This window comes from Apodemus sylvaticus, chromosome 4 (genome assembly GCF_947179515.1).
Source record: "Apodemus sylvaticus chromosome 4, mApoSyl1.1, whole genome shotgun sequence".
NCBI classification, from domain to species: Eukaryota; Metazoa; Chordata; class Mammalia; order Rodentia; family Muridae; genus Apodemus; species Apodemus sylvaticus.
In genome coordinates, this window is record NC_067475.1 from 13,890,509 (window position 1) to 13,916,690 (window position 26,182).

Sequence of the window (26,182 nt, forward strand, 5' to 3'; positions counted from 1 at the left end):
CAGGCTATACCCACAAGACAAAGACCAAAGGCTCAAAGGGCAGATAAACAAACATCAACACTGGCTAGCTCTCCTGGAGGGTTCAAGAAGCGCATCATCTATACTTCTGTTTATCCCAGTGTTCCTGTCCCCTACGTTGTCATCACAGACAGTGATTCCTGACTTCTTCCTATGCCATTGTTTTGGAGTTCAGTCACTGTTCTGAGATGACCACCTGAGTCTCTAAGTCTTCAGTATGTCCTCTGACTCTCTTGCCTTTGCTAGGATTATGCTGCCTACTGTGACCCATAGTCTGATGGCACTGCTAAGTGTAAGACATTTGTTTTTGGGGGAAGTGGAGGCACTGGAGCTTGACCAGAAGGCTTCCATGCTCCACCACCGAGCGTACCCACTGCCTTCTTTGTGGTTTGTATTTTAAAACAAGGCTTGTTGGTTGCCCAGGCAGGCCTTGAACCCGCAATTCTCCTGTCTCGTCTTCCAAAGTAGCTAGGATTACAAATTTGTATGAGTAGGTAGGCCTGAAAAAAAAAAGTTTTCTTTTCGATGTATCCAAAATGTTAAGTATTTTATACTTATCGATCAATTCCCAATAAAAATGAAAATGAATGATTTTTAAATACTATTAAAGATAATGTTTTCTTTTTAAACTTTACTAAATATATATATACACATTTTGTCGGTGCACTATGCATGTGCCTGGTGCCTGGATAGGCCAGAAGGGGGCATCAGATCCCCTGGAACTGGAGTTACAGACAGTTGTGAGCTGTCATGTGGGTGCTGGGACTCAAACCTGCGTCCCTCTGGGAAAACACCCAGTAATCCTAACGGCATTTTTCCAGCCTTTAAGAAAATATTTTCAAAAGAGGCATTTTTTTCTTCTAAATATGCAGTGATCAAGAGTATAGTCTGCAAATAAGGTTACTCAAATTAAAATACAGCCACAGAAGACAGACAGCACAAAAACAGAGGCTAAGATCTGAGAGGAGAATGCATAGAATAACATCCCCAGTGGGTAAAGCCGCCAGGCAGTCACATAGTTAACACATGCCAAGAGCTGTGCAAAGGATGTTCCTGGTGCGTGCGTGTGTGTGTGTGTGTGTGTGTGTGTGTGTGTGTGGTGTATATGGTGTAGGTGTGTGTTTGTGTATGCTTATGTATATGTTTGTGGTATGTGATGGCGTATGTGATGTATATGTGTTTATGCATGCATGTGTATGTGTGATGTGGTATATTATATGTATGTATGGTATGTGCATGTGTGTGTGGTGTGGTATGTGTTTTATGGTGTGTGGGGGAGGTGTATGTGTGATGTGAGTATATGCATATGTGGTATATGTTTATGTGTTGTATATAATGTATATATACATGGTATGTGTGATATGTTTCTGTGTGTACTGCATGCATGGTATATGTGTGGTGTTTGTGTGTGCATGGCATATGTATGTAGTGTGATATATGTATGCATAATATGTGTATATGTAATATGTGTGTGGTATGTGTGGTGTGTGTGTGATGTGTGTGTGGATATAGTGTGTATGTGTGGTGAGCGTGGTGTGTGTGGTATGACTGTATGTGCGTGGTGTTTGCATATGTTGTATGTGTGGTATTGCAGAGTATGTTTCTGTGGTGTGTATGTGATGTATGTGTATATGCATATGGTATTGTGGGGTGTATGTCTGTGGGGTCTGTGGGGTGTGTGTGTGTGTGTGTGTGTGTGTGTGTGTGTGCATGTGCTTAAGTGATGCTGCACTGGGGTCAGTGGGTAAGAGTGCTCACTGAACAAGCATGTGAACATGACTTCAAATTCCCAGAACCTAGGTAAATACTGAGGTGCAGCCACATATGCACTTGGAGGCAGGAGGATCACTGGGGCTACCCACAGCCCAGCTCCAAGGTCACTGTCTGCAGGAGGCGAGACAGAGAGTGACAGAGGAGGATGCACAACTCCCCACTCCCTGCCCCTCAGACTGCAGGAGCATGCACCTGCTGACACAAGGATGTATCGCAACAGCGCACCTGTTTCCTCCTCTTCCCTCCCCATCCCCCTGCCCTCCCCTCCCCACCCTCCTGCCCTCCCCACCCTCCCCCAGCCTTACCACTCCCTTTTGCCTTTCCTCTAGCTCTTTCCTGTGCATGTACACATACGTGGCATTACCACCATGAGATGGGAAATAATACAATTTCCAACCGCATTTGCTTGGTGTTTGTTAATCTTGCAACTACATAATCTCAATTCAAAGAAAGGACAATATTCACTAATTTGATATTCTGAGTTTTTAAAAAACTAAAATTTTTGTTAATGTTGCAGTTTTTGCTTTACTGGTTTTACAATCATTCATTATATTTAACAATGACCTGAAATTAGGCTGAGTTAAGGGTATTATTAGAGCAATAATCTTTAAAACAACCTATATGGTACCTTTCTTTTACATATGTGACTGTATTTTATGTATCTCAACTACTTAAAAATTAGTTTTGATGTTTAAGATAGATGTAAAATTATATGAATAATTGTACAATTAAAAACATACACATGAATAATATCAATAATTAATCTTTAATTATATGCATCGTTCTATGATTTTTTTTCTAGTGAATACTCCTTTCTTTCAAAAATACTATTTGTCACTCCACATTCTCAAACCAAAAAAAAAAAGAGAGAGAGAGAGAGAGAGAGAGAGAGAGAGAGAAGCCAAACTAAATCTAACCAACAGAAATATAAACTGCATAAAAATTCTTCAAAAAAAAAAATCCCAACAAAACATTTGAGCACCTGTTACCACTTTTTTCACATGAAGGATGACTATTCTAGTTCCTGACCTCGGAGGTGTATGTGTAATCCTGACTGAGTATGGGTGTGTGTGTCTGGGAGCATCCGTGTGTACACCTAGGACTGTACTTGGAAAGTGTGATGTTACGAGCCACTAAACATACAGCATATAATGCAACAAATGGCTCCCCATAAAGTTTAACCAGAAACTGAACATGTATCAATCGTTTTGTTTCTACAGAGCCATCAAGTTTTAATACAAAGGGATCCTGAGATTCTGAAAACCACCTGGGGTCCAGACCCACTAGTAGCTGTTTTGTGACTCTGCAGGAAGTCACCTCTCTGGGCCTAGGGGAGCTCCTGTGCAAAGGTAAAGGCTGAACCAGGGAACCATCAGGAGCACTCTAGCTCTGAGTGTCTCTCCCATCTGATGAGCATTCAACTGAATAAAACCTCACACAACAGAGTACCACCACAGCCACAGTATAAATCTTGCTCAGGTCTTCTCTATTATAAGAAAATGAAGATTACTTCGTCATATTTCTTGCTAAGAAATCCTTCCTACAGATCTCCCCCATTCCTGGAAAATGGTTGATTCTCTGAAAAATAAAAAGGTAAATATTAACACTTAACGAATCAATGAATATACTAGTATACTTAACAGTTAAAAATATCTGAGATTTATAATCTAATAAATTAGAAATTATTAAGGTAAGGGATTTAAAATTAAATGGCTAACAACTTGTGAAATTGAAAAATATGATAATCGGTGGATAAAACTAACATTTTGAACAAGTCTGGAAAAGACTTTACAAAGGTAATACAGTTCTAAGGTTCTGTGTTGGGTAGGTGACAATTCAATATCCAAACTGCTTTAGGAATATTTGACATGAATACAGGCATTGATAACATGGGACTTAAATTACTCCATCTGTTCTACTATGTATTCTTAGAATCTAAGCAATGAAGATGATGAGGAGAGGAAGGGATGAGGGAGGAAGAGGAGAGAGGGAGAAAGGGAGGAAGAGGAGAGAGGGAGAAAGGGAGGGGAGGGGAGGAGGAGGGAGGGAGGAGGGGAGAGGACGGAGAGGGGGAGGAAAGAAAGGAGAGAGGGAGGGAGGGGAGGGAAGAAAGAGAGGGAGGGGAGGAGAGGACAGAGGGATGGAGGAAGAGAGAGGAAGGGAGGAGGAGGGAAGGAGGGAAGAAGAAAGAGAGGGAGGGAGGGAGAGAGAGAGGGAGAGGGAGGGAGGGAGGGGGAAAGAAGGGAGGAAGGGAGAGTAGCAAACATCAATTGCTTTGGTCCCTTTGTGCATTTTTCTATTTGCTTTCCATTTCTTCTAAACACATTTGTATTGCACTATAGATGTAAAAGTCAGACTACATGGAGCTGATGCTATAAGGTCTTCATCCACCAAGACACAATCTGTTCCCTTTCACTCATCTTAAGGTGCACATAACTAAAAGCATCATCTTAGAGTTTGTCCCTTTTGATACATCTTTAAAGAAAAAAAAAAAAGCTAAAGGTTGAGTTTGGCTATGATGAGGGCTAAACGCAAAGAGTCAGCACAGCCAGCCAGTTAGCAGCGAGACGGGCTGTCCAGGGGACTCAGAAGCGAAAGCTAATATATGGGCAGATTAAGAAGCTAAATAAAGAAAACCGTGACTGAAGTGGTGTGACTTGTACCCTGACGCTGACTGCCAGTGCCCACCTGGTAGTTCTGCAGGTCTGTAATCTTCTCCTGCTGAACAGCAGCATCACACCAGATAAGATTGCTTGTCTCATCTTCGTCAGGAGTTTTCATAAATCCCATCTCATCTATTACTAAACGAACTGAAAGGGGATGACAACATCAAACCTGAGTCAGAACACCTTAAAGACAATTGTAGTGGAAACACACATGCATATATCCAGTGTTCCAGGTGTAGACCTCCCCCATTCTTTACAGCATAAGCTCATTACCAGTGATGGCACTTTTATCTAGGACCAAATTATTCTCCACAGAAGCTGCAAACTGAATTAGGTTGCACCAAAAAGCCTTAGTCATAGTCCTGTGCAATTTCAAACACAGCACTTGCAGACAGTTTAGAGTGTGACTTTGGTACAGTAAAAACACACAGACAGCTGATACAACTACACAGGAACATTCACCCTCAGGGATCTCCTAAGATCTTGGACTGGGTATAAAATTGGAAAGGTTTCCTCAGAGTATGAAGCACTTAAACCATATTCATGGGGGACTTGGAGACTGGCTCTCTACTACTCCCAACTCTGAGATCCCACTGAAAAAAGATTATCCTTTTGTCCACAAAGCACATGTGTCGCTCTTTAGCCTAGATGTTACAGTTAGCATGTTGGCATTTTTCTTTCAACAAATTTTGAGTTTAAAATTAAGGTGAGTCATATAGTTGGGGTAACCTTTGAGTTCCAGTGAATTCTGAGTTCTAAAAGAAAAGTGTATCTTTTCTTTTAGATACACTACATGCCAATGCTTCCAAGTTCCATTATTTAATGTTTTTATTATACCATGATCCACTAGAACTTGAGAAGTGATGTGAATTGTGTGACTGACTTAGATCAGCTGATCTCAAATCATAGGGGCCCTTGGCTATTTGTAAGAGAAAGAACTGGCATTATATTCAGTGAAGCCTGGAATACAGGGATACCTAAAGAAGCCCTGAGACCATCTGTGGTGGTTTGAACAAGCTTGGCCCACTTTTAGGAGGTATGGCCTTCTCAGAGGAAGTATAGCCTTCTCAGAGGAAGTCCATCACCGAGGGTGGGCCTTGAGGCTCCTATGCTCAAAGATAGGCTCCTCCCAGTGCAGAAGAGTCCCTCCTCCTGGCTGCCTGTAGGCGTCTCCTTCTGCCTGCCTTTGGATCAAGATGTAGAATTCTTGGCTTCTTTGGCATCTTGTCTTCTTGCACACAGCCATGCTTCTAAGCATGATGATAATGGACTGAATCTCTGAAACTGTAAGCCACCCCTTTGTTGCCTTTATAACAGTTGCCTCGGTCATGGTGTCTCTTCGAAGCCATGGAAATCTAAGTGAGGTCAGAAAGCTGCTTTCTAAGAGCAGCAGAATGAAGCTTGGAGTTATGTTGTTATCTTGTTTCATCAGCTCCACACACAAGACTGTCATGCTGTGATGGCCTCCTCAGGGTTCTGCTGTCTGTGTGCCATTTGTACATGTATAGAACATGAAAGCAGTAGCAATGGGGCCTGCAAGCTTCCTCCTCTACCAAGTACACAGCAGACAAGAACAAGAGGGACAGAAACCTACGCATGAGGCACACAAACACATCTGAGTTTCTAGCATAACTGGTGACCCCCAATGATAAGACAAGGAGAAATCCTGGCAGCGATGGGGCAACTCAGCTGGCTACTTAAGTCTAGGGTGTTTGTGTATCCACTCACCAGTCAGGCCAGACGTGTTCAGATTATATAAGGATAGCTGAAAAGATATACTCTATATTCACAATTATTTATAAGATCAGACATATCTAAATCTTTTTATGATGTACTTCAAAGCTCAGATAGCTAGAACTTTTAAACATTACAGAAAAATCCCATGTTGTGCACTAGACCTGCAGCTTTTCTCTAAAGAGAAAGCCAAGTTAATTGAATGCATTTCTTTGTTTGAACGGAAAATTTAGAAATCTATTAGCACCTTTTAAAAGCAGATCATCCTCTACTGAATGGGAAAAGAATTCTTCTAACCTGTCAGAAATTTTATAGAAGTAATTTCAAAATCCATTACATAAAAAGAGTTGTCTCTTAAGAACTCTACACTGTTTTTAATGCCAAGGCAGTTTTTCCAGCAGTTATGAAAAGTGTAGATACCCAAATCCTACCAGGAGATACTAATGGCCTCCCAAGAATACTGACACACTGGACAGCACAGGTGAGATGATCACTTCTGCTCAAATTCCTGGCCCAAGAAGGTCCCACCCAGAGCCATCAGGACACGGAAACTAAGGAACAGCAGGGAACAGGATCGGTCTGGTTTCAGTCTGCACCCTGGAATCGACCCTGCCACAGTTCTCTATACCCAAATACATCCAGGAAAGGACTGGTCTTCCAGGAGTGCAGACACACAGGCTTATAGGAGGGACAAGCCACAGTCAGAGACAGCAAGACCAGCTAAAAACAGAGATAACCAGGTGTGGAGATGCAAGGGCAAGAACATAAGCAACAGAAACCAAGGCTATTTGGCGTCATCAGAACCCAGTTCTCCCACCACAGCAAGCCCTGGATGCCCCAACACACCAGAAAAGCAGTACTATAACTTAAAATCACATCTCATCTCATAATGGTGATAGAAGACTTGAAGAAGGACATAAACAACTCCCTTAAGGAAATACAAGAGAACACAGGTAAACAGGTAAAAGATCTTAAATAGGAAACACAAAATTCCCTTAGAGAAGTACAGGAAAACAACCAAACAGGTGAAGGAATTAAAAAAAAAACCATCCAGGATCTAAAAATGGAAATAGAAACAATAAAGAAATCACAAAGGGAGACAACCCTGGAGATAGAAAACCTAGGAAAGAAGGCAGAAGTCATAGATGCAAGCATCACTAACAGAATATAAGAGATAGAAGAGATAATCTAGGGTGCATAAGATACCATCGGAAACATTGATATAACAGTCTAAGAAAATGCAAAATGCAAAAAGCTCCTAACCCAAAACATCCAGGAAATACAGGACACAATGAGAAGACCAAACCTAAGGATTATAGGTATAGAAGAGAGAGAAGATTCCTAACTTAAAGGGCCAGTAAATATCTTCAACAAAATTATAGCAGAAAACTTCCCTAATCTAAAGAAAGAGATGCCCATGAACATACAAGAAACCTTCAGAACTCCAAACAGACTGGACCAGAACAGAATGTCCTCCCAGCACATAATAATCAAAACACCAAATTCACTAAACAAAGAAAGAATATTAAAAGCAGTAAGGGGAAAAGGTCAAGTAACATATAAAGGCAGACCTATCAGAATTATACCAGACTATGAAAGCTAGAAGATCCTGGGCAGACCTCATACAGACCCTAAGAGAACACAAATGCCAGCCCAGGATACTATACCCAGCAAAATTCTCAATTACCATAGATGGAGAAATCAAGATACTCCATGACAAAATCAAATTTGCACAATATCTGTCCACAAATCCAGCCCTACAAAGGATACTTGATGGAAAATGCCAACACAAGGAGGGAAACTACACCTTAGAAAAAACAAGAAAGTAATCTTCTTTCAACAAATCCAAAAGAAGATAGCCACAAAAACATAATTACACCTCTAACAGCAAAAAATAATAGAAAGCAACAATCCCTGTTCCTTAATATCTCTTAACATCAATGGACTCAATTTCCCAATAATACATAACACTAACAGTATGGATACTCCAGAGAACCAAATAACTCTATCAAAAAATGGGAAACTGGAATGTCCAAGAAGCACCTAAAGAAATGTTCAACATCCTTAGTCATCAGGGAAATGCAATTCAAAACAACCCTGAGATTCCACCTCACACCAGTCAGCTAAGATCAAAAACTCAGGAGACAGCAGAGCCTGGCGAGGATATGGAGAAATAGGAACACTCCTCCATTGCTGGTAGGATTGCAAGCTTGTACAACCACTCTTGAAATCAGTCTGGTGGCTCCTCAGAAAATTGAACATATTATTACTGGAAGATTCGGTTATACCACTCCTGGGTATATACCCAGAAGATGCTCTAACATGTAAGAAGGACACATGCTCCACTATGTTCATAACAGCCTCATTTATAATAGTCAGAAGCTGGAAACAACCCAGATGTCCTTCAACAGAGGAATGGGTACAGAAAATGTGGTACATTCATTCAATGGAGTACAACTCAGCCATTAAAAACAATGACTTCCCGAAATTCACAGGCAAATGGATGTATCTAGAAAACATCATCCTGGGTGAGGTAACACAATCACAAAAGAACACACATGGTATGTACTCACTGATGAGTATTAGACAAAGAGTGTGGAATACCCATGGTACAACTCACGGAACACATGAAGCTCAAGAGGAAGACCGAAAGAGTGGATGCTTCCACCATACTTAGAAGAGGGAACAAAATAATCAAGGAGAGTAGAGGATGGGAGGGACTTTGGAGGTAGCAAGGAGGGAGAGGGGAAAAAGAGGGGCAAAATCAGGTATGGGAGGAGATGGAAGAGATTTACAGAGGGTAGGAAATTGAACAGAGGTGTGTAGCAATGGGGGATGGAGAACTGGAGATAGCAACCCAAAAGTCCCAGATGCCAGGTAAGCAAGAGCCTCCTAGGACCCCCACAGGGATGACATTAGCTGAAAAGGGGAGGGAGAACCTGTTGAGACCATATGCAGAGGTTAGGCATGGCCCCTGTGGTTGAGGGATGGGGCCACCCACCCATTTCCACAATTTTAACCCAGAATTGCTCCTGTCTAAAGGAAATACTGGGATAAAGAGCAGAACAGAGACTGAAGGAAAGGACATCCAGAGACTTCCCTACCTGGGGATCCATCCCACATGCAGGCACCAAACCCAGACACTATTGCTGATGCCAAGAAGTACTTGCTGACAGGAGCCTGATACAGCTGTCTCCTGAGAGTCTCTGCCAGAGCCTGACCAATACAGATGCAGATGCTCACAGCCAACCATCGGACTGAGAACAGGATCCCAGTGGAGGAGTTAGGGCAAGGACTGAAGGAGCTGAAGGGGCCTTATCTGGCATCAATGGGAGGGGAGACCCTTGGTCCTGTGGAAGCTCAATGCCCCAGTGTAGGGGAATGCTAGGGCTGTGAGGCGGGAGTGGGTTGGTGGGTGGGGAGCACCCTCATAGAAACAGAGTAAGGGGGAATGGGATGGGGGTTTGCAGAGGGGAAACTGGGAAAGGGGATAATATTTGAAATGTAAATAAATAAAATATCCAATTTTTAAAAAAAGGAGAAAAGTGTAGGATTCTGAAGGAACTCACCAATTTCAAACTTTGTTCCAGCAACATTCGCTGTAATAACTCCCTTCTTCTTCTTTTTCCTGACTTTCCTTTTCATTGTGCATTGATAAGGTAATTCTGTACTCAGATCCAGGGAAGATGATCCCTGAATAACTTTAAAAAGAAATACAAAATGAGCAGCTGTCACTAAAATACAAACATCGTGACCGGAAACACACGCTGCCTCCAGCGAGTTAAAGCTATAAACGGTGACACTTCCAAAGCTTGACTATCACATTTTCTAAACACACTCTAGAATGTTTCGCTAGTCCACTTACCCCCATCTTGAGGCAGAGATGGCATGGTAACCTATACCAAGCAAGCAAGAAGCCTGCGTGTAGTGCCAAGTGCCTGGTAGAGCTGGAAGTCCCGAGTTCATCTAAGTAGGATATGGCCCCAAGTCACAGGAAGATTCTATCACATTATCTGGGTCAAAGTCTTGGATTTCACAATACAAGTTTTGGGCTGGGATGCTACCTAGAAAAGTTGAAAATAAAGTTATTTAAGGTAGAATTTCATGATGTTTCTCATGCCAACACCATTCTCATGAGAAACCGCACATAATAGCAAAACTCAATTTATTCCATAAAAAATGTTTGTGTGAATCTGTAACTAACCCATGTAGAAAATGCCAAATTGTGGCTTTGTATCCTGAAAGTAAACAGCCTAAATCATTTTTTTTAAATCGTAGATCTTTTACATATACATATTACACACAGAAATAAGGACATTAAAATTCACTGCTATGCATTGTACATTGAGAGAGAATCTAGAGATTAATAATAGACTGTTTTTTAAATCAAGCCTGATTGGGAGAAGTTTTTTATCCCTGCGTTATGACAAAAGGTAACTGAGCTCAGAAAGCACAAATAATTTTCTCTCTTGGCAAAGAAAGAGGTAACGTGGGAATGGACACGAAGTGTGCCAAAGCCACAGGCCCCACCCAGGAACCCAGACAATCTTCTTCCAATACTTCACCTGTTACCAGGATGACGCTTTCCCCGTGAAGCAGTGAGCTGGCCATAGGGCGGATGTCACTCCCAGAAGGAATGTGGGTAAGGATTCATCTCTACAAGGGTAAGGAGGAAGGGCTTTGTAAAGCAGACTGAACCGAGCCCTTCCTGTGCCAAGATACAGGCGCAGGTTTGAAAGACACAGAACTAGGAAGGCTCGCTACGGAGGATCTCATTTAAGCACACAGAGGGACATGGTGTTCCCCTAAGGGATGAACTCTCTTGATTCAGCCACACCCCACCCACGAGGATCCCCAAGTATGCTCTCTGCAGGGTGAGCAGAAGAGCCAGGGCACTGGGTCTTGATGACACTGACAAGTTCCCAGTCTCAACGCCCAGACTCTCTTTGAACTCCTATAAAACGTCTTTAACCACAATGGAAAAGACAGCCACACTGTTGTGCCAAACGAAGGGATGAGATGGGAACTTTCACCTGATTACCAGGTTTATCATAAATCGATCATTAAAGTTGACTCACTCAGTCAGGGCCCTCAATATTCCTTATCAACTGTGAGATCTCATTAAGCATCATTAAAAGTCAGGTACCATTTTAATGCAAACTGGTCTCCAGTATGATTCACTATAAAAACTAGTAAAGTATTATTGACTTGAGACTAATGATGGGAAGGCAGTGTGCTAAGGATTTAAAAAAAGTGACCTCATTAGCAAGCATTGAACCTCAGTTCTTCTTCACACAACGCCTAGATATAGAAACTATGGCTTAAAGTTAAAAATACATAAACAAACAAGAGTTTTCATTCAGTTTCGCCTGAGCCACTATCCCACCCATCCAGCTCCACTATTTTTAGATGCCACACTAACATTACATGGACATATAAGGAGCTTACAAGGCTAATTTGGCACTCAGAAAAAAAAAAAAAAAGCTGTATTCTGGAAATTCACGATACTTTGAACCAAACAGGGAACTTGGAGTAAACATCTCTAAACTGATCCCCCGGCTCTTAAATCCAAGCTGGGAATGGACCAGGCCTCCGCTCTGAGAACAGAGTGTCCCGATGTTCAGTTCAGCTATTCAGAAGCTCTCTGATACCTCAGGGAGGACACCAGGTTTGGGATTTTGTGACCAACACCTTGTTACTAAAGTAAACAAAGGTCCCTTCACAGTGATGCCCCACGATCTCATTAGAAGTCGAAGACAAGGCAGAAAGAGCTTGAAAACAATTCTTTCCAGAGTACGCCAGGCTCCTAAAACAGCCTCGTTAATTTCTGAACTTATGTTATAAAATGAACACAACTGTTTATAGTGAAGAATAAAAATGTTTCTGGGAGTCACGCAGGAATTCAAAGTGTTTAAAACGATCCCGGTCATGCAGGCTCTACCCCAGCCCGTTTAGGACTCAGTGGATGTGCTAAACAAATCTGAGGAGGGCTTGACTGCATCCTCCCAATTCTAATTATCTCAGGCAAGGAATTTGGGGAAACATGCTTACGGCATCACGCAGATAAGACACTATTGTCTACTCTCCAAAAGCTGGAGGCATGTTTGATTTACCTAGGAAACACTTGAAACCAATAGTTCCTCACCAAAACCCCAAACCATCAAAGCATCGGTGCCTGAGACTTCCCCCACGCTCTCCCTGAACTGGAATCACTGAAAATCTAGACAAACGGCTACTTTAGCCTCATGGGTGAGTGATTCATTTCTCCCTCTTCTGGCCTGCTCTGGAGATCTTTATTTGTACCCCATCAAAAGCACCTATCTAGAAGGTGAGTCCCTGAAGACAGTGCTTTTCTTCCGTCCTGCTCATCCATCTCATAGTTCCCAGAACTGGAGCCCGGCAGTGCTCAGTAGACACCTGTTACTCGGTTAATGCGTGCGGTGGTTTGGACATTATATCTACTGGAATTCATGGAGAAACTTAATCCCTGGTGTAATACTATGAAGGGGAGGTAAGGTTATACAAGTTTCTCTCATGCACAGAGCTTCATGCAGTGTGTAGCCACTTTTGCCTTCCTCCCATACCACATGCGAACACAGCAACAAAGGTGCTGTGTCAGAAGCAAAGAGTGTGTTCATCAGACCCTAGGTACAGATGCTGTAATGTCAATCCTGTGAGACATGGGCTTTTATGACACACACATTATCCGATAGTTGTCATTTTGCTATAGAAACACATATTAACTAATACAATGAGTTTTTTAAAACTTACTTTGCAATAGTTTTAGGTAAGGAAAGCAGACCATGGAACTGTGAGAAGAACATGCCTATCATTTACAACACACTATTTTCATATTCTAAATTAGAAGCAGCGAAATATATAAAGCTTTCTGTGTATAGCCACAGAACAGTGCATACCCACAGAACAGTGCAGGCAGTGCATAGAGCTCTGGTGCCCTGTTGTGGCTGGGAGCAGAGTGAAGAGAAGACTAACTTCTATAAAAACATTGTAGAGTCATTTTACCTGTTTTTAAAAGTAAAATATATATTATAAAGGTTTGCATGCTGTCTATGGCTATTGCCTTACAGACAATCTCTACCATGATAGACTCTACCCCTCAAGAACCATAAGCCAAAATAACCCCTTTCTTCCTTAAGTTGGTTTTATCAGTCTATTCTCCATAACAGCAGTGTAAAAGCAGCTGATACAGTCTGCAAAGTGCTGCTCAAAACACCCGGTAACTCGAGCATCGACACCGCCTGCACACCTCTCGGGTATGTATGATCACGGGCCAATCGCCGGCCTCCACAGTCTCCAGACTGGGCAAAAGACATCTGATTGCCAGCCCCCCCCCCCCAGTGACTCTGCTGCAGCCTGAAGCTGGACTGTAAGGCCCGAGGATGGGTTTGGCATACTTTAGGAAGTGAGGGTCATACCAGACTGGAGTCTGTTTTCTTTAAGCTGGTCTTCTGAAACACAGCTATACTGCTGACTTGGAAATCCCCTGGCTAAGTGGGATTTCCACCAATAAGTGGTAGAGACAGTGTTGGACAAGAAAAGTACTTTATTTCAGCAGCTAGAAAAGAGAAAAGATAGCCTTTAGAGTTCCTCGCTTGCTAAAGCTGAGTGAGCCCATGCCAGCCAAGGGAGAAAGGCGTCGTCAAATCTCTTGACTATAAGCTAGCCATGGTGGCTAACACATTCATTTTCTGGGAAATAAATGCATCAAAAATCATTGACTATGAAAACTAACAGCAACCTTAAGGTTTAATAATACACATTATACTCGATGCTGGGCCAGAAGTAAGGGACTTTGATGTGAAATGTCACAGAGGGGCAAATTTTTGAGGGAATGGGAGGGGGCAGATAAACACAGAGAAAAGAAAAAAGAAAAATGGATCAACATCAGAGAAAGCGGGTAAATACTCTATGGTACACTCATGCAATAAAATCCTATAACTCAATGAAACAAAATTAACTAGAACTAGATGAAGAACCACATCAGAACTCAGATTTTAGAAAACTGCCCAAGAATAGAGGTAGTTTATTATTTACATAAGGTTTAAAATGCTACAAACTGTACACACACAACCATAAAGAGCAGAGAACTGCCAATTTTACACCTTCTTCATTTTCCTCAGCATTCCCGAAGCATGTTCCTGAACTGGGTGCAAAGCATTTGCGGTCCCACCTGAATATCTCAGAACAGGACAGTGCTTTATGTAGCAAAGTGTAGGCTGGTGCTTTGAGGATGCCTTAGATTCATAACTGTGTGTGTGTGTGTGTGTGTGTGTGCACGTGCGCGCGCGCACGCTAATGTTTACGTGTGTGTGCCTGTGGGTCATATGTGTGTCCATGTGCCCATGTGTGTGTGCATGTGTTCATGTATGTGACTGTGCTTAGAAACTGATGCGTATGCAGAAAGGTACTAAGAGCAGCATGGAAAGACAACCACCAGGTCTGACGCCTCCTAAGGAGGAGGAAGGGGACATGGAAACCAGCACTCTTAGTCAGAGCGAAGAAGCCCTGATGATAACTGACCACATCATGACTTAGCACATGTCCATCGTGGCTCTGCCTTTTGAAGTGATCAGTAGAAACAGAGGCCCCTGATAGATTCACTTGAGCCATAGTGTGTTCCTCTGGCAGTGCCCCACTGGAAATCGCCCTTGAAGCTCAGGAAGATCTTACTTCATGGGCAATGCAAAGGCACCGAAGGGCTTCCCATAGATCACTCGACTGTGTAATGGGAGTGGAAAGAACAGAGTGCAGAAAATATTTTGAAGGCCCACAGCAGGAAAAGTGAGTGCTTGCCCACAGGCATACATATCACACACAGAGAGAAGAGTGCCACCGTAGTACAGCTGCCAGACTTGATGATCAAGACCTAAGTGGTATTCACTAATGACGTCAATATGCCTGGCTTAGAGAAGGGGTAGGGGCTGGCTCCATGCATGTAAATACCTGCATCCAATCCCAGGAGTTAAATGCCTTAGTTGACAGTTGCAGAAAAATACGATTGAATATGGACCAGAAAGATAAATAAAATCCATAGTTGAAGATAAGACAAGGAACACCTCTGATGTTATATAGAACCTTTAATTAAACCCAGAATGGGGCTTGGAGAGATGGCTCAGTGGTTAGGCCGCTTACTGCTCTTGCAGAGGACCCGGTGCGTTCCTGAAACACAGCTGCCCCAGCCATTTGTAATTCCAGATCCAAGAGGATCCCAATGCACTCCTTTGGTCCCCACAGACACTGCACACATCCAATGTGATACACATACATGCATGCAAGCAAAACACTCATACCCATACTGTAAAAATAAGCCTTTAAAAAAACACACACAGAGGACTCCTTCTGCAGCCTAACTGATCTTGTTTCTGTTTCTGTCCCCCAAAAAATGACAATATATTTCAGTGTGCACAGCTGCATAACTGGTGAGCAACAGATGACGTCACTCTGTTCTCCTAACAATAGCGTATTGACCCTCTTCATTGTGTGTTCAGATTGATAAAGGCTGGAGAAGCCACTTGCTTCCTAACACAGGAGCGTTTGTGTCCCATTCCCAGGCTGGCTCTCCTCCCCAAACCTAGAGCTGACTATGGAGAATGATCCGGGGGAGCCATTTGGTCAGACACCTCTAAAGAGCCAGCAGGGGCCAAGGGTGAGTAATCAGAAGACCCACGCGTTCACTCTGGAACACTGACCTTGGGCAGCAGCTCCATAATGGACTGTCACCTGCTTCTCAGATTCCCACAGTTTACTTGGGACCACCCAAAAGCAACAGGGACAAAAGTCTGTGGAGATTCTGGTCCTAAGAATCTAGCTGAGTGTGACATGAAAAAAATGTAGCAACCACTAACACAGCATATCATACATTGAAAGCATCTCCCTTTTAATATTTATATTTCCGCTACGTGACATAATAAAAAAAAAAGCACAAACTTCATTCAGTAAGTCTAGGATTGAGTAAAGTTCAAATCAAGTGACAGAGTTACTAAAGTAACAGAATACAAAGCTATTTCATCATGTATTAAGTGCTTAAATGGACTCAAAACCCCCTTTGACATGTTCTCCAAGAACATAATATTGTATATATCTCCTCAAATCAGGGGAAGGGGAGAAGTCACACTTGCTCTCTAGAAATAACATATGTCGATAGTTAATGTGGGTATATTACACTTACTTCTCTCTAGACATTTACATTGTGCTCATGGGCACACAAAAATGTGCACACATACACCTATACACATAAACATGCATGCACACAAATGTATACACATGAACATGTGCATATATATACACAAATACATGTACAAAGGGACACACAAATGCAAGGTGTGCACATACATACCCACATGCACACACACATGCATACATGCACAGACACATACATGAACATATGCACACACTCATAAACATTAGCACACATACACACAGAGTTATGAATCTAAGGCATCCTCAAAGCACCAATCTGCACTTTGCTACATAAAGCACTGTCCTGTTCTGAGATATTCAGGTGGGACCGCATGTGCTTTGCAGCCAGTTCAGGAACATGCTTCAGGAATGCTGAGGAAAATGAAGAAGGTGTAAAATTGGCAGTTCTCTTCTCTTTACCAGAACAGTCACAATAAATATCAAACTGCACATCAGCCTCACTGGTGCACAGATGACATCACCTCAGAGTCATGTGACTCCAGCACAGCTCTCCCTGTTCAAAACTTAACTTTCAACATCCCTTATAAATCTGGTAGCTCCTCTGACACTCCTTAGCTTGACACAGTGTGTCATGACATAGCCAAACCTGAAAAAGACAACAAAATCCTTCTTAGTTTTCCCTTTGAATTCCTTGTTTGATATTTATTTGGTACACATGCATTACCAATTTTAGGGGCTATACTAGTTAATGCTTATTTTTCTATTCATGCTTATGAATCATTAAATATTAAATCATTAAATTCATTAAACTACTGATCATGAAAGCACATGTCTGTAATCCAGGCACATGAGAGACTGAAACAGGAGGGTACTGAGCTCAAGGCCAGCCTTGGCTGAATTGTAAGACTTTAATTTTTTTTTTTTGGTAAGTTAGACTGCTAAAGGAATCCCCTTAACCATCCATATTAGTCCCTAAGTTACTGGATAGTGATTCTGTCCTCTGAAATAATTAATTAAATTGTCCTAACCGAACAACCATAGATTGAGGTCATCAATGTGCCTGATTAAGTACTGATAAATGTACCTGATATCCTTAGATGTAAGTGACCATATGACTAAAACAGTAGGCATTGGGGAGGCTAATGGGGAGGAGGAAAGGATGTGGTTCAGCGGGACTTCCCAGTCGAAGACGGAAAGAGTAGTCTTCCAGTGGACTCGCACTTTTTGTTCCCCTGTCTTGGGTGTACATGTGATTGGAGTTGCTGTGTAATTCAGTGATTGGATTTTATCTTAGACTTTCTGCATCCATTGGGAAGCAGGCATCTATCTTGTTTAGGCCCCTGTTGTTCTAACCTTCTGTCTCTACCGCATCACCAATCGTCTTGGTGGATGTATTGCTCCTACAAGAATCACTGTGGGTTTTTACAATGACATACCAGGCATAGAGAGGTGGCTCAGTTGTTGGGAACTTTTTCCAGCCAGCACCCACGGCAGCTCACAAGCATCTGTAATTCCAGTTCCTCCAAAGGTAACAGGCACGCATGTGGTACACAGACAACCATGCAGGCAAAATATCCATACACATAAAATAAAAGATGTTTCAAGGAATGCCAGCCAACACACAAATCAGAGGAACTGTGTAGGTTTTGTCTCACCACCTAGCATCTCTGCCCTTGTCTACATTCTGTTAACCAGTTCATTCTGATAGACTACCACTTTGTCTCAACCCATGTTCTGAAGAAAGAGATCTGTACTTCACCATAGTTCTTATGCATGGTGGCTAGGATCCAGAAACCCAGTTATTAATACAAGAGTTGATTAATAGAAGTGTAAAGATTTTATTAATTTTACACGTAAATAGGGATTCTCACAAAACAGTGAAGCCTGAAGAAGTTAGTAAAGCAGATGTTTCCATACTTAGAAAGGAATGAGGCAGGACAGACAGACAGACAGACAGACAGACATGTACTAGTAAGTCCTGGACCACTAAGATGAAGAGGAAAAGATCCTGGAAGATAACAGTCACTCAGACTTTGGTCACTGAGGATCACTGCAGCTCCAGGTCCTATGCGCTGGTGATCAGGACTGGTTTCTAACACAGTGCAGGAAATGGAGCCCTTTAAAAAGAATCCTTACAGTTTAAGTCATCCAGGGAAAAGCATGCTACATGGCCTTTTCTGAAGTGACAACTACGCAGGTGATTTCTGTATAAATAATCAACATGCCAGCTGGCATGTTTGCCTTTGCCTATGGTGAAGACAGAAGACAATCCTGGTTTAAAGGATGGGTAACTGGCACAGACCTGTGACAATCATGCAATCGCATCCTCTTTATCCCTGGAGTTGGCTTACTGTGAGGAAGGCCAGTGAGAACTGGGTCTGGGACTCACTCTCAGACTCCTGGAAGGAAGCAGGTCCCTTCTTGTGACGTGGGTTTGAGTCAGAGAAGACACATGTCTATTGCCACTAGCCCACATTAGTCATCTGTAGGACTTCATTCAATAAATTAAAATAAGTAAATAATATTTTAAAATTTAAATAAGTAAAAATGCTTCAAGGTTTGCCTTCTTTCCTCTTCTTCCAAGGGATGCGGGCTTCCAGGCAAAACTTGAATGCAAGTTCACCCTGCTAGAGAACTGCTGCCCTCTACACGGCTCTTAGATTTAAAATTTAAAAGTTACAACTGTACTAATAGCTTAAAAGTCAGATAATTCTGCCATCATTTTCAAATGCTTCTAGGTGAAATTAAATCACATAAAATTAACTCATGGTGACTGAGTCATTTAAACTTTGGAAAGTCCATATGGAAAATACTCCACTCTTGGAGCAACACTCCGTAGACTTCCATGAGGAAAGCTAACACACATGCATAAATCTAATATTTTAAGCAGGAAAAATGATTAGTGTGTTGCTGGATCACTAAACTAGATGCACAGTGAATTTACATAGCAATGTTTGAGGAAAGAAATAATCATCTTTATCTCCCAGGCCATCTGCTAAGAAAACTAATTAAGTTCAGCTATATTTTAACAAGATTAATTCATTTAAAAATAAGTAATTCCCAATCTTTAAAAACTCTCTAAGGCTTAGAGAGAAAGCTTAGCCGTTAAAGAGTACTTGCTGTTCTTCCAGACAACCAGTGTTAGGCTCCCAGATCCTGGTTCCCAGCACCCATATGACAGCTCACAGGAATCTGTAATTTTAGTTCCAGGGATCCAATGCCCCCTTCTGGCCTCTGTGGGCACTGCACACACACACACACACACACACACACACACGCCAATGTTCATAAATATAAAAATAAATAAATCTTATTATGAACACTGTCTCTAGCACTACAGTCTTTGCCATAGAACAGTCCTTTTATAGGCACATGGAAGGAGAAGACTATTTTTGTTCTTCAAAATAAACATGCATGAGATGCAGAACAGGACTGGAGCCTGGAGCTAGCCAGGGAGCAATAATACGGTCTCCATAGATGCTTGCAAATCACAAACACTTATTTTTTTCAATGATTCCCTCTCTTGACCTTTTCCTTCCTTGATCATACACAGTCAACTAACACTGTAAAGTAATAGGCCACCTATTAGTAACAGTAACAGTATCACCAATCTGTTCAAAAATTCAACTGTTCCCTTATGACTTCATTATATTTCATATTAAGCATTTTTACTCATGTGCCTGTTAGTTTATGTCAAGTCGACACAAGCTATAATCATAAAAGTGGAGGTAACCTCAACTGAGAAAATGTCTCCATAGGATCAGGCTCTAGTCAAGCCAGTAGAGTATTTTCTCAACTAGTGATTGGTGGAGGAGGGCCCGACCCATTCTAGATGGGTTCACCACTGGGCTGGCCCAGGGTTCTACGAGAAAGCAGGCTGAGAGGGCCCTGGGGAGCAAGCCAAGAAGCTCCCACCTCCTCTGCATCAGCTTCTGCTTCCAGATTCCTGTCCTGTTTGGGTTTCTGCCTGGCTTCCTTCAATGGTGGATTATGATGTGGAAGGGTAAGCCAAAAAAAAAAAAAAAATCCTTACATCCCCAGATTGCTTCTGATTATAGTGTTTCATCACAGCAACAGTAACCTCAACTAAAACAAGTGCTCACCAACTTACTAGGTAAAGTAAAATGTATGTCTTTTAGTTCACCAGGCCCACATATAGTTTTCTTTGGGAGAAGTAATTTAGCTTGAAACGTCTTAAAAATAAGATTTCATTCAAAATCCATGACATCAGCTATTCATCTCAACCCTAAGTATGCTCAAGAATGACAGTCAACACAAGACAGCTACAGAATCAGAGGTAGCATCATAAATCCACAGCATGCATCTCAGAGACACAAATTAAATACAATATTAAATCAACAAGGTTGACTTTCAACTGTGCTATGAGGGGTTAGATTTACCATTTTTCAACTGTTAATCTAGTATCCAAAATCATCCATTGTACAAGTCTCATTAGAAAACAGTGTTCAGTCCTTAGAATGCTTTTGATTAATGCAACACAAATTGCATATATTCCTGCCTTTCTCTGGCCATACCACAGTGCTGGAACTTATACTCAAATGTTACTTTGTTTATTTTATTTTACATGTGTGCACACCCGCATAGGGGTCTGCACTTCTACCTATGTAGGACAGAAAAAGTCATGTGATTCCATGGACCTGGAACTACAGATGGGTCTGGAGCTGATTAACCTGGGTACCAGAAATTGAACTTTGGTCCTTCTGCAAGATCAATGTGCATCCTTAACTACTTAGCCATCTCTCCAGTCCTCCGTATATTACTTTCATTCAACTATTTTCAGCCCATCCATTGAGCAAAACTAACAGACAGAAAAAAATTACTCATAACAATATGCATTTAGTTTGTGATCTTAAATACCCTCCCTACTGACACTGTTGTTCTTTACTGTTATTTGATTCTGTAAACATATCGTTTGAATCTCTTCTCTGAACCACAAAGCTATAATTTTCATAGAAGAGAATATAGTCTTGTGTTGACCGTCATTTTGAGCATAGTTGGGGTTGATATAAATAGCGGATATCATGGACTTTGAAAATTTATTTTTAAGATCTCTCAAGCTAAATCACTTCTCCAAAAGAAAACTTTATGTGGGCATGATGAACTAGCCACTGTCCTTGCATCCCTAAGACGCCAGTCATTCTGTAGGAGTAAAACATTCCCAGCTCTTCCAATTCTTTCTCATCAGCGAGTCTGACTCCACGCCCTCACCACAGCCTCATGCATCTGATGAGTCTTACTTGAATTTCCACCTACTGTTAAGAAGGTAATCAATGACGAAAAAGCTAAAATTCACTCAGGATTGATATTCCACCAGCAGCAAATCAAAATTTGCAATCACATGATTAAGACCACAAATAAAGGCAACCTCCTCGTAACTTGTGGTCTAATGTATGGACTTAGGGAACAATATCCGCATTATTTGATCAAGTGTCAGTCTGCATGTTGCTGCAAAGCTACTTTGTGGGTGCAGTTAGTGTCTGAATGTGCAGACATCTACTCTCTGTCTCGTGAGTGAGCCCCATTCCATGGGTTGAAGGTGAACAGGAAGTGGATTGAGGCTTCCTCAGAAAGACAGCTGTGTCCCAGTCCTGTGTGCATTCAAGCTCCATGTCATCACTTTACACTCCAAGCCTGTCAGCAAGTTTTGGACGAGCAAGCCTCCAGTCACAGGAGGAAAATCCTTAAGTCAGCATCTTTTCTCTCCTCTCTCTAAAACTGTGGTGCATTTTAAAGTCCCAGTCAGCACGGGGGAAGTCCTCATACTCTTACCATCGTCAGTTCACACACATCAAAGTCAGCAGCACTGGCATCACTTACTTCAGAGGAAAATGCACACGGGCCTGGAACAAGAGCTCCAGACCGTAGACTAACTCCCTTCCCCTGCCAGTCTGCCTCCCTCCCTTCCTTCCACCTTTCCCTCTTTCTCTTTCCTTTAGGACATAGCCATGTAGCCCCCGGGCTGTTCTCAAACTGGCAATACTCCTGCCTCAGCCTTCCAAATTCTGGGACTCTATACATGGGCCATCACATGTTAACTACACCATCAACTCCACAAATCCAGGGTACACAGTATGAGCGTTAAATCACAAAAAATTAGTCAAAAGAATCTATCCTCCAATGGGAAGACATTTAAGAAATGCCTTGATCACTTTGTCTTACTTATATTCTCTCTCTGTCTCTCTCTCTCTCTCTCTCTGTCTCTCTCTCTCTCTCTCTCTCTCTCTCTCTCTCTCTCTCTCTCTTTAAATGCATAGAAGTGGAATGCCCTTAATGTCACCTCCAATGTGTAAAAAATAAAAGGTAAGATTTGTAAAAGCACTTTTGCCTAGCTGAAACCGCATGAAATCACGATGCGACTTGCAATGAGATAGGATCCCACAGCTGGAAAAGGGCATCTTAGGGGTTATCACTATTTCTAGTGTAAAAAACTAATGACAGTGATACCTTTAGGCCTGGGATTCTCACACTGAATCCAGCATCAAAGTCCGCTGGAGAATAAGCTTACCAGGTGGCATGCTCCAGGTTAGAGCAGTGTCACACCTCAGCTTGGGCTAGGCTGAGGTCCTTGTACGTCCTGACCTACACACGATTATCTTACGAGCGAAGATCTGCAGAGCAAACAGTATTGCAGCGGCTCAGGCCAGGAGACCAACACTCCTTGAGCTATTCCCACATCCAGTGTAACACCGACAATATGTACCATGTACACAGGCATGCAAGTTGGAAAGAGGGATGAAAAAAGGAAGTTAATAGTCACTTATGATCAAGATACAGTTAGCCATTTACGATCAAGATAAAGTCATTTATAATCAAGATAAGATCAGGCCTTAACACATAGCTTTAAAATTCTGGTAAAAAAAAATGGACCCAAATAAAAGCATTGTTAGCAATTCTTAAGAAATACACACACACACACACACACACACACACACATACACAATTGCCCAAAACCACCAAAACAGCTATTTCAGGATCCTGAGGAACGTCCTTCAGGATGAAAGGGAAGACACTTAGGGACATTTGCCCAGCTTGGGCCAAGCGTGGAATTGGCACTGTAGCTAACGGCACTGCCTATACCACCATTCTCCCACGGCATTAGCTAACTCAGCATCAGGACCTGGGTGGGAGTCATGGCAACCCGCGTCACTGGTGCTGGAGGAGACGGCACAGTGCCCTTGGCTCATCAGCAGCAACAAACCCAGTGGGCAACTGATGTAAAGGTCACTACCACAACTGCCTTTAACTGAAATCGCAGGTCACCAGGTGTGAGTAGCGGCTCTCATCCCTTCTAAGCCCCAAGTGAGCCTCTCTGACATTTTTCCTCCCATCCTCCTTCAAACAACCCCTGCTCCTCACTCCGTCACCAAGAAGGCGAGACTAAACACGCGAGTCCAGTGCATACAGCCTGTACTCAAATTCAGGTTTTCGGCTGGGAAGTTGTTCTGGCTGATCAGATGTCTATTTTGTTTTCTTCTTGGTACTTAGTAGATAACACTATGAAACTGCTGAACACCAGGCAAAACAGATTTTATTTCAAATATTAACACAGATGTATATCACATATATATGTGTTTGTACTAACTTCAATATGTGACGGAAGAAACAGTGTGTTAGCTACTTGTCTCACTGCTGAGATAAAATGCCTGACAGAAGCTACTTAGGGAAGGTGGAGTAGATCCCGGTCCCTTGTCGGAGGGCACAGTCCATGCTGAGAAGATGGAGTTGATTGATTCTGGTCCTAGTCTAAGGGCACAGTCCTTGCTGATGAGAGAGCAGCAGCAGTGGGAGTCTGCAGTGAGCAGGTCACACTGCCTCCGTAGGCGAGAAGTCGCTCGTGATGAACACTGGTGCTGAATTAACTCCATATCGATCAGTCCAGGATCCCAGCCATGGAATGGTGCCGCTCCAGCTGAGCTGAGCCTTTGTGCCTGAACTCGTCTGGATAAGCCTTCCCAGCAAGCCTGGAGGACTGTCTGTCTCTTAGATGATTCTAGAACCTGTTCAGCTGACAATCACTATTAACCATCATAGACCACTCTGGAATACTGGCCTGGAGTATTACCATTCCTCTCGATTCTTCTAACCCTGGCGTCAGAGGCCTGACTCATCTGTCCTACTCACAGGTTCACCCATTGTTATGACACCAGGCACCATCTTGGGTTGCCAAGGAAAAATAGGACTCCTGACTTCATAAACTAGTCCACACAATTGCCTAATGGAATTCTCCTAGGCCAGAGGAGGAGAGAACTTGGAGAAAGGATGTTAGCAAGGAGCATTGAGGTCGTTTAAAAGAAATCCTCGTGTTTACTCGCTGTTGATGTTGCTTGTGTTTTGTTTCTTCAGACAGCTCTGCATGTAGCCCAGGCTGACCCCTAGCCTGGCAGCAATCCTCATGCCTCAGCCTCCTAGGTCCTGGATTGTAGGCATAAGCCACCATACCCAGCTCCTGTCCTTTCTTATTATTTTATTTATTCATTATATTGTACTTAAAATCTACACATCTTACTCTTCTTAAAGGTCATGAGGACTGAACACACTTATTTCAGGACCAACCTTTTATTCTCAGAAGAAGACTGTTTGTGCTTATCATAATATAAAATATGAATAATAAATTATTAAAGAGGAATTTTTCCTTGACTATAAAAACATCCTCACAATGTAATACTCTATAAATATGTCTGCTTTAATTTTTATTTTGTATATGAGTATGTTGTTTGCATGCATGTCTGTCTACCACTTGCATGTTTGGTGCCCATGGAGGCCAGAAAGGAGTGCTGGATCTCCTGGAACTGTAGTTACATATGATTTTGAGCTGCCACATGGCTGCTGGGAAGCCAATCTGAGTTCTCCAGAAGAAGATCAAGGGCTCAGAACTGATGAGCTTCTTCTCTACCGCCCCAAATATTTCTTAACATCAATCATCTCATAACAATTAAAATTTTTCTATTCAATTTTATTGTTTCTGTTTTTCTCAACTTGAACACAGTCTTAAATAGGACAGAAAATCCACTTGTCCAATGTCAGCAGTTCCTTGGATAGATAGATATATGCATGCAGGTAATAGAGTTACTTGGTAAATGAAATATTACATTCTCAGAAAAGAAGCAGGCACACTCAAACAAACCAGATAGGGCAGTGGTAAGTTTTCTTACTTTACTTCCTAAATTACACTGAATCAGTGTGATGATGCTAAACTTGAAATGTCACTTATGAATAACATACTTCATAACAGAACAACAAATTATTGTCTCTGTATATTTAGATCACCATCTTACAAATATCTGACTTTGTTGCTGTTAAATTAGAAAAAAAATGAGCACAGAAAATTACTGAAATAAACTCAAAAGCAATTTAAGTTGCTACTTCACCTGAAGGAAATCTATAGTCTTTAGACCATCAGTAACAAAAACATTCTGGAAATCAACCCCAAAGCATTGAAAATGCCTCAAATATGTGTATGCCTTAGGTTTCAGGATTCTGCATTCAGAAACCAGACCTGGGAAAATCATCGACTATGTTGGAACATGCCAAATTACTCTTTAAAATAGCAAACTTGGGGCTGAAGAGTTGGCTCAGTAGTTAAGAGCACTGCTAGCTCTTGCAGAGGACCCAGGTTCTGTTCCCAATACCCACATGACAGCTCACAAGCACCTGTAACTCCAGGAATTTGATGCCCTCTTCTGGACTCTATAGGCACTGCACATATGAAAATGTTTATATATATGTAATGTTTATATATATTATAAATAAATGTTTATATACACATACATTTACATACAAATATACATATATGTATATATACACACATT

At 42.0% G+C, this 26,182-nt stretch overlaps 1 protein-coding gene across 3 annotated transcripts in view; it reads right to left on the reverse strand.

Annotated features, from left to right (window-relative positions):
* The window catches only part of Ttll7 (tubulin tyrosine ligase like 7), a 135,715-nt gene that overhangs the window by 76,837 nt on the left and 32,696 nt on the right, over window positions 1-26,182 (reverse strand). For 2 of the 3 annotated variants that reach the window (XM_052178973.1, XM_052178975.1), the window contains exons 2-5: window positions 10,057-10,255; window positions 9,761-9,892; window positions 4,480-4,601; window positions 3,302-3,369 (exon numbers count right to left, since the gene is read on the reverse strand). In XM_052178973.1, coding sequence (XP_052034933.1) covers window positions 3,302-3,369; window positions 4,480-4,601; window positions 9,761-9,892; window positions 10,057-10,081 — 347 coding nt within the window. In that variant the 5' untranslated portion in view covers window positions 10,082-10,255. Of the gene's footprint in view, window positions 1-3,301; window positions 3,370-4,479; window positions 4,602-9,760; window positions 9,893-10,056; window positions 10,256-10,756; window positions 10,848-26,182 lie in introns of all 3 variants that reach the window. The other variant, XM_052178974.1, reaches the window with a different exon arrangement.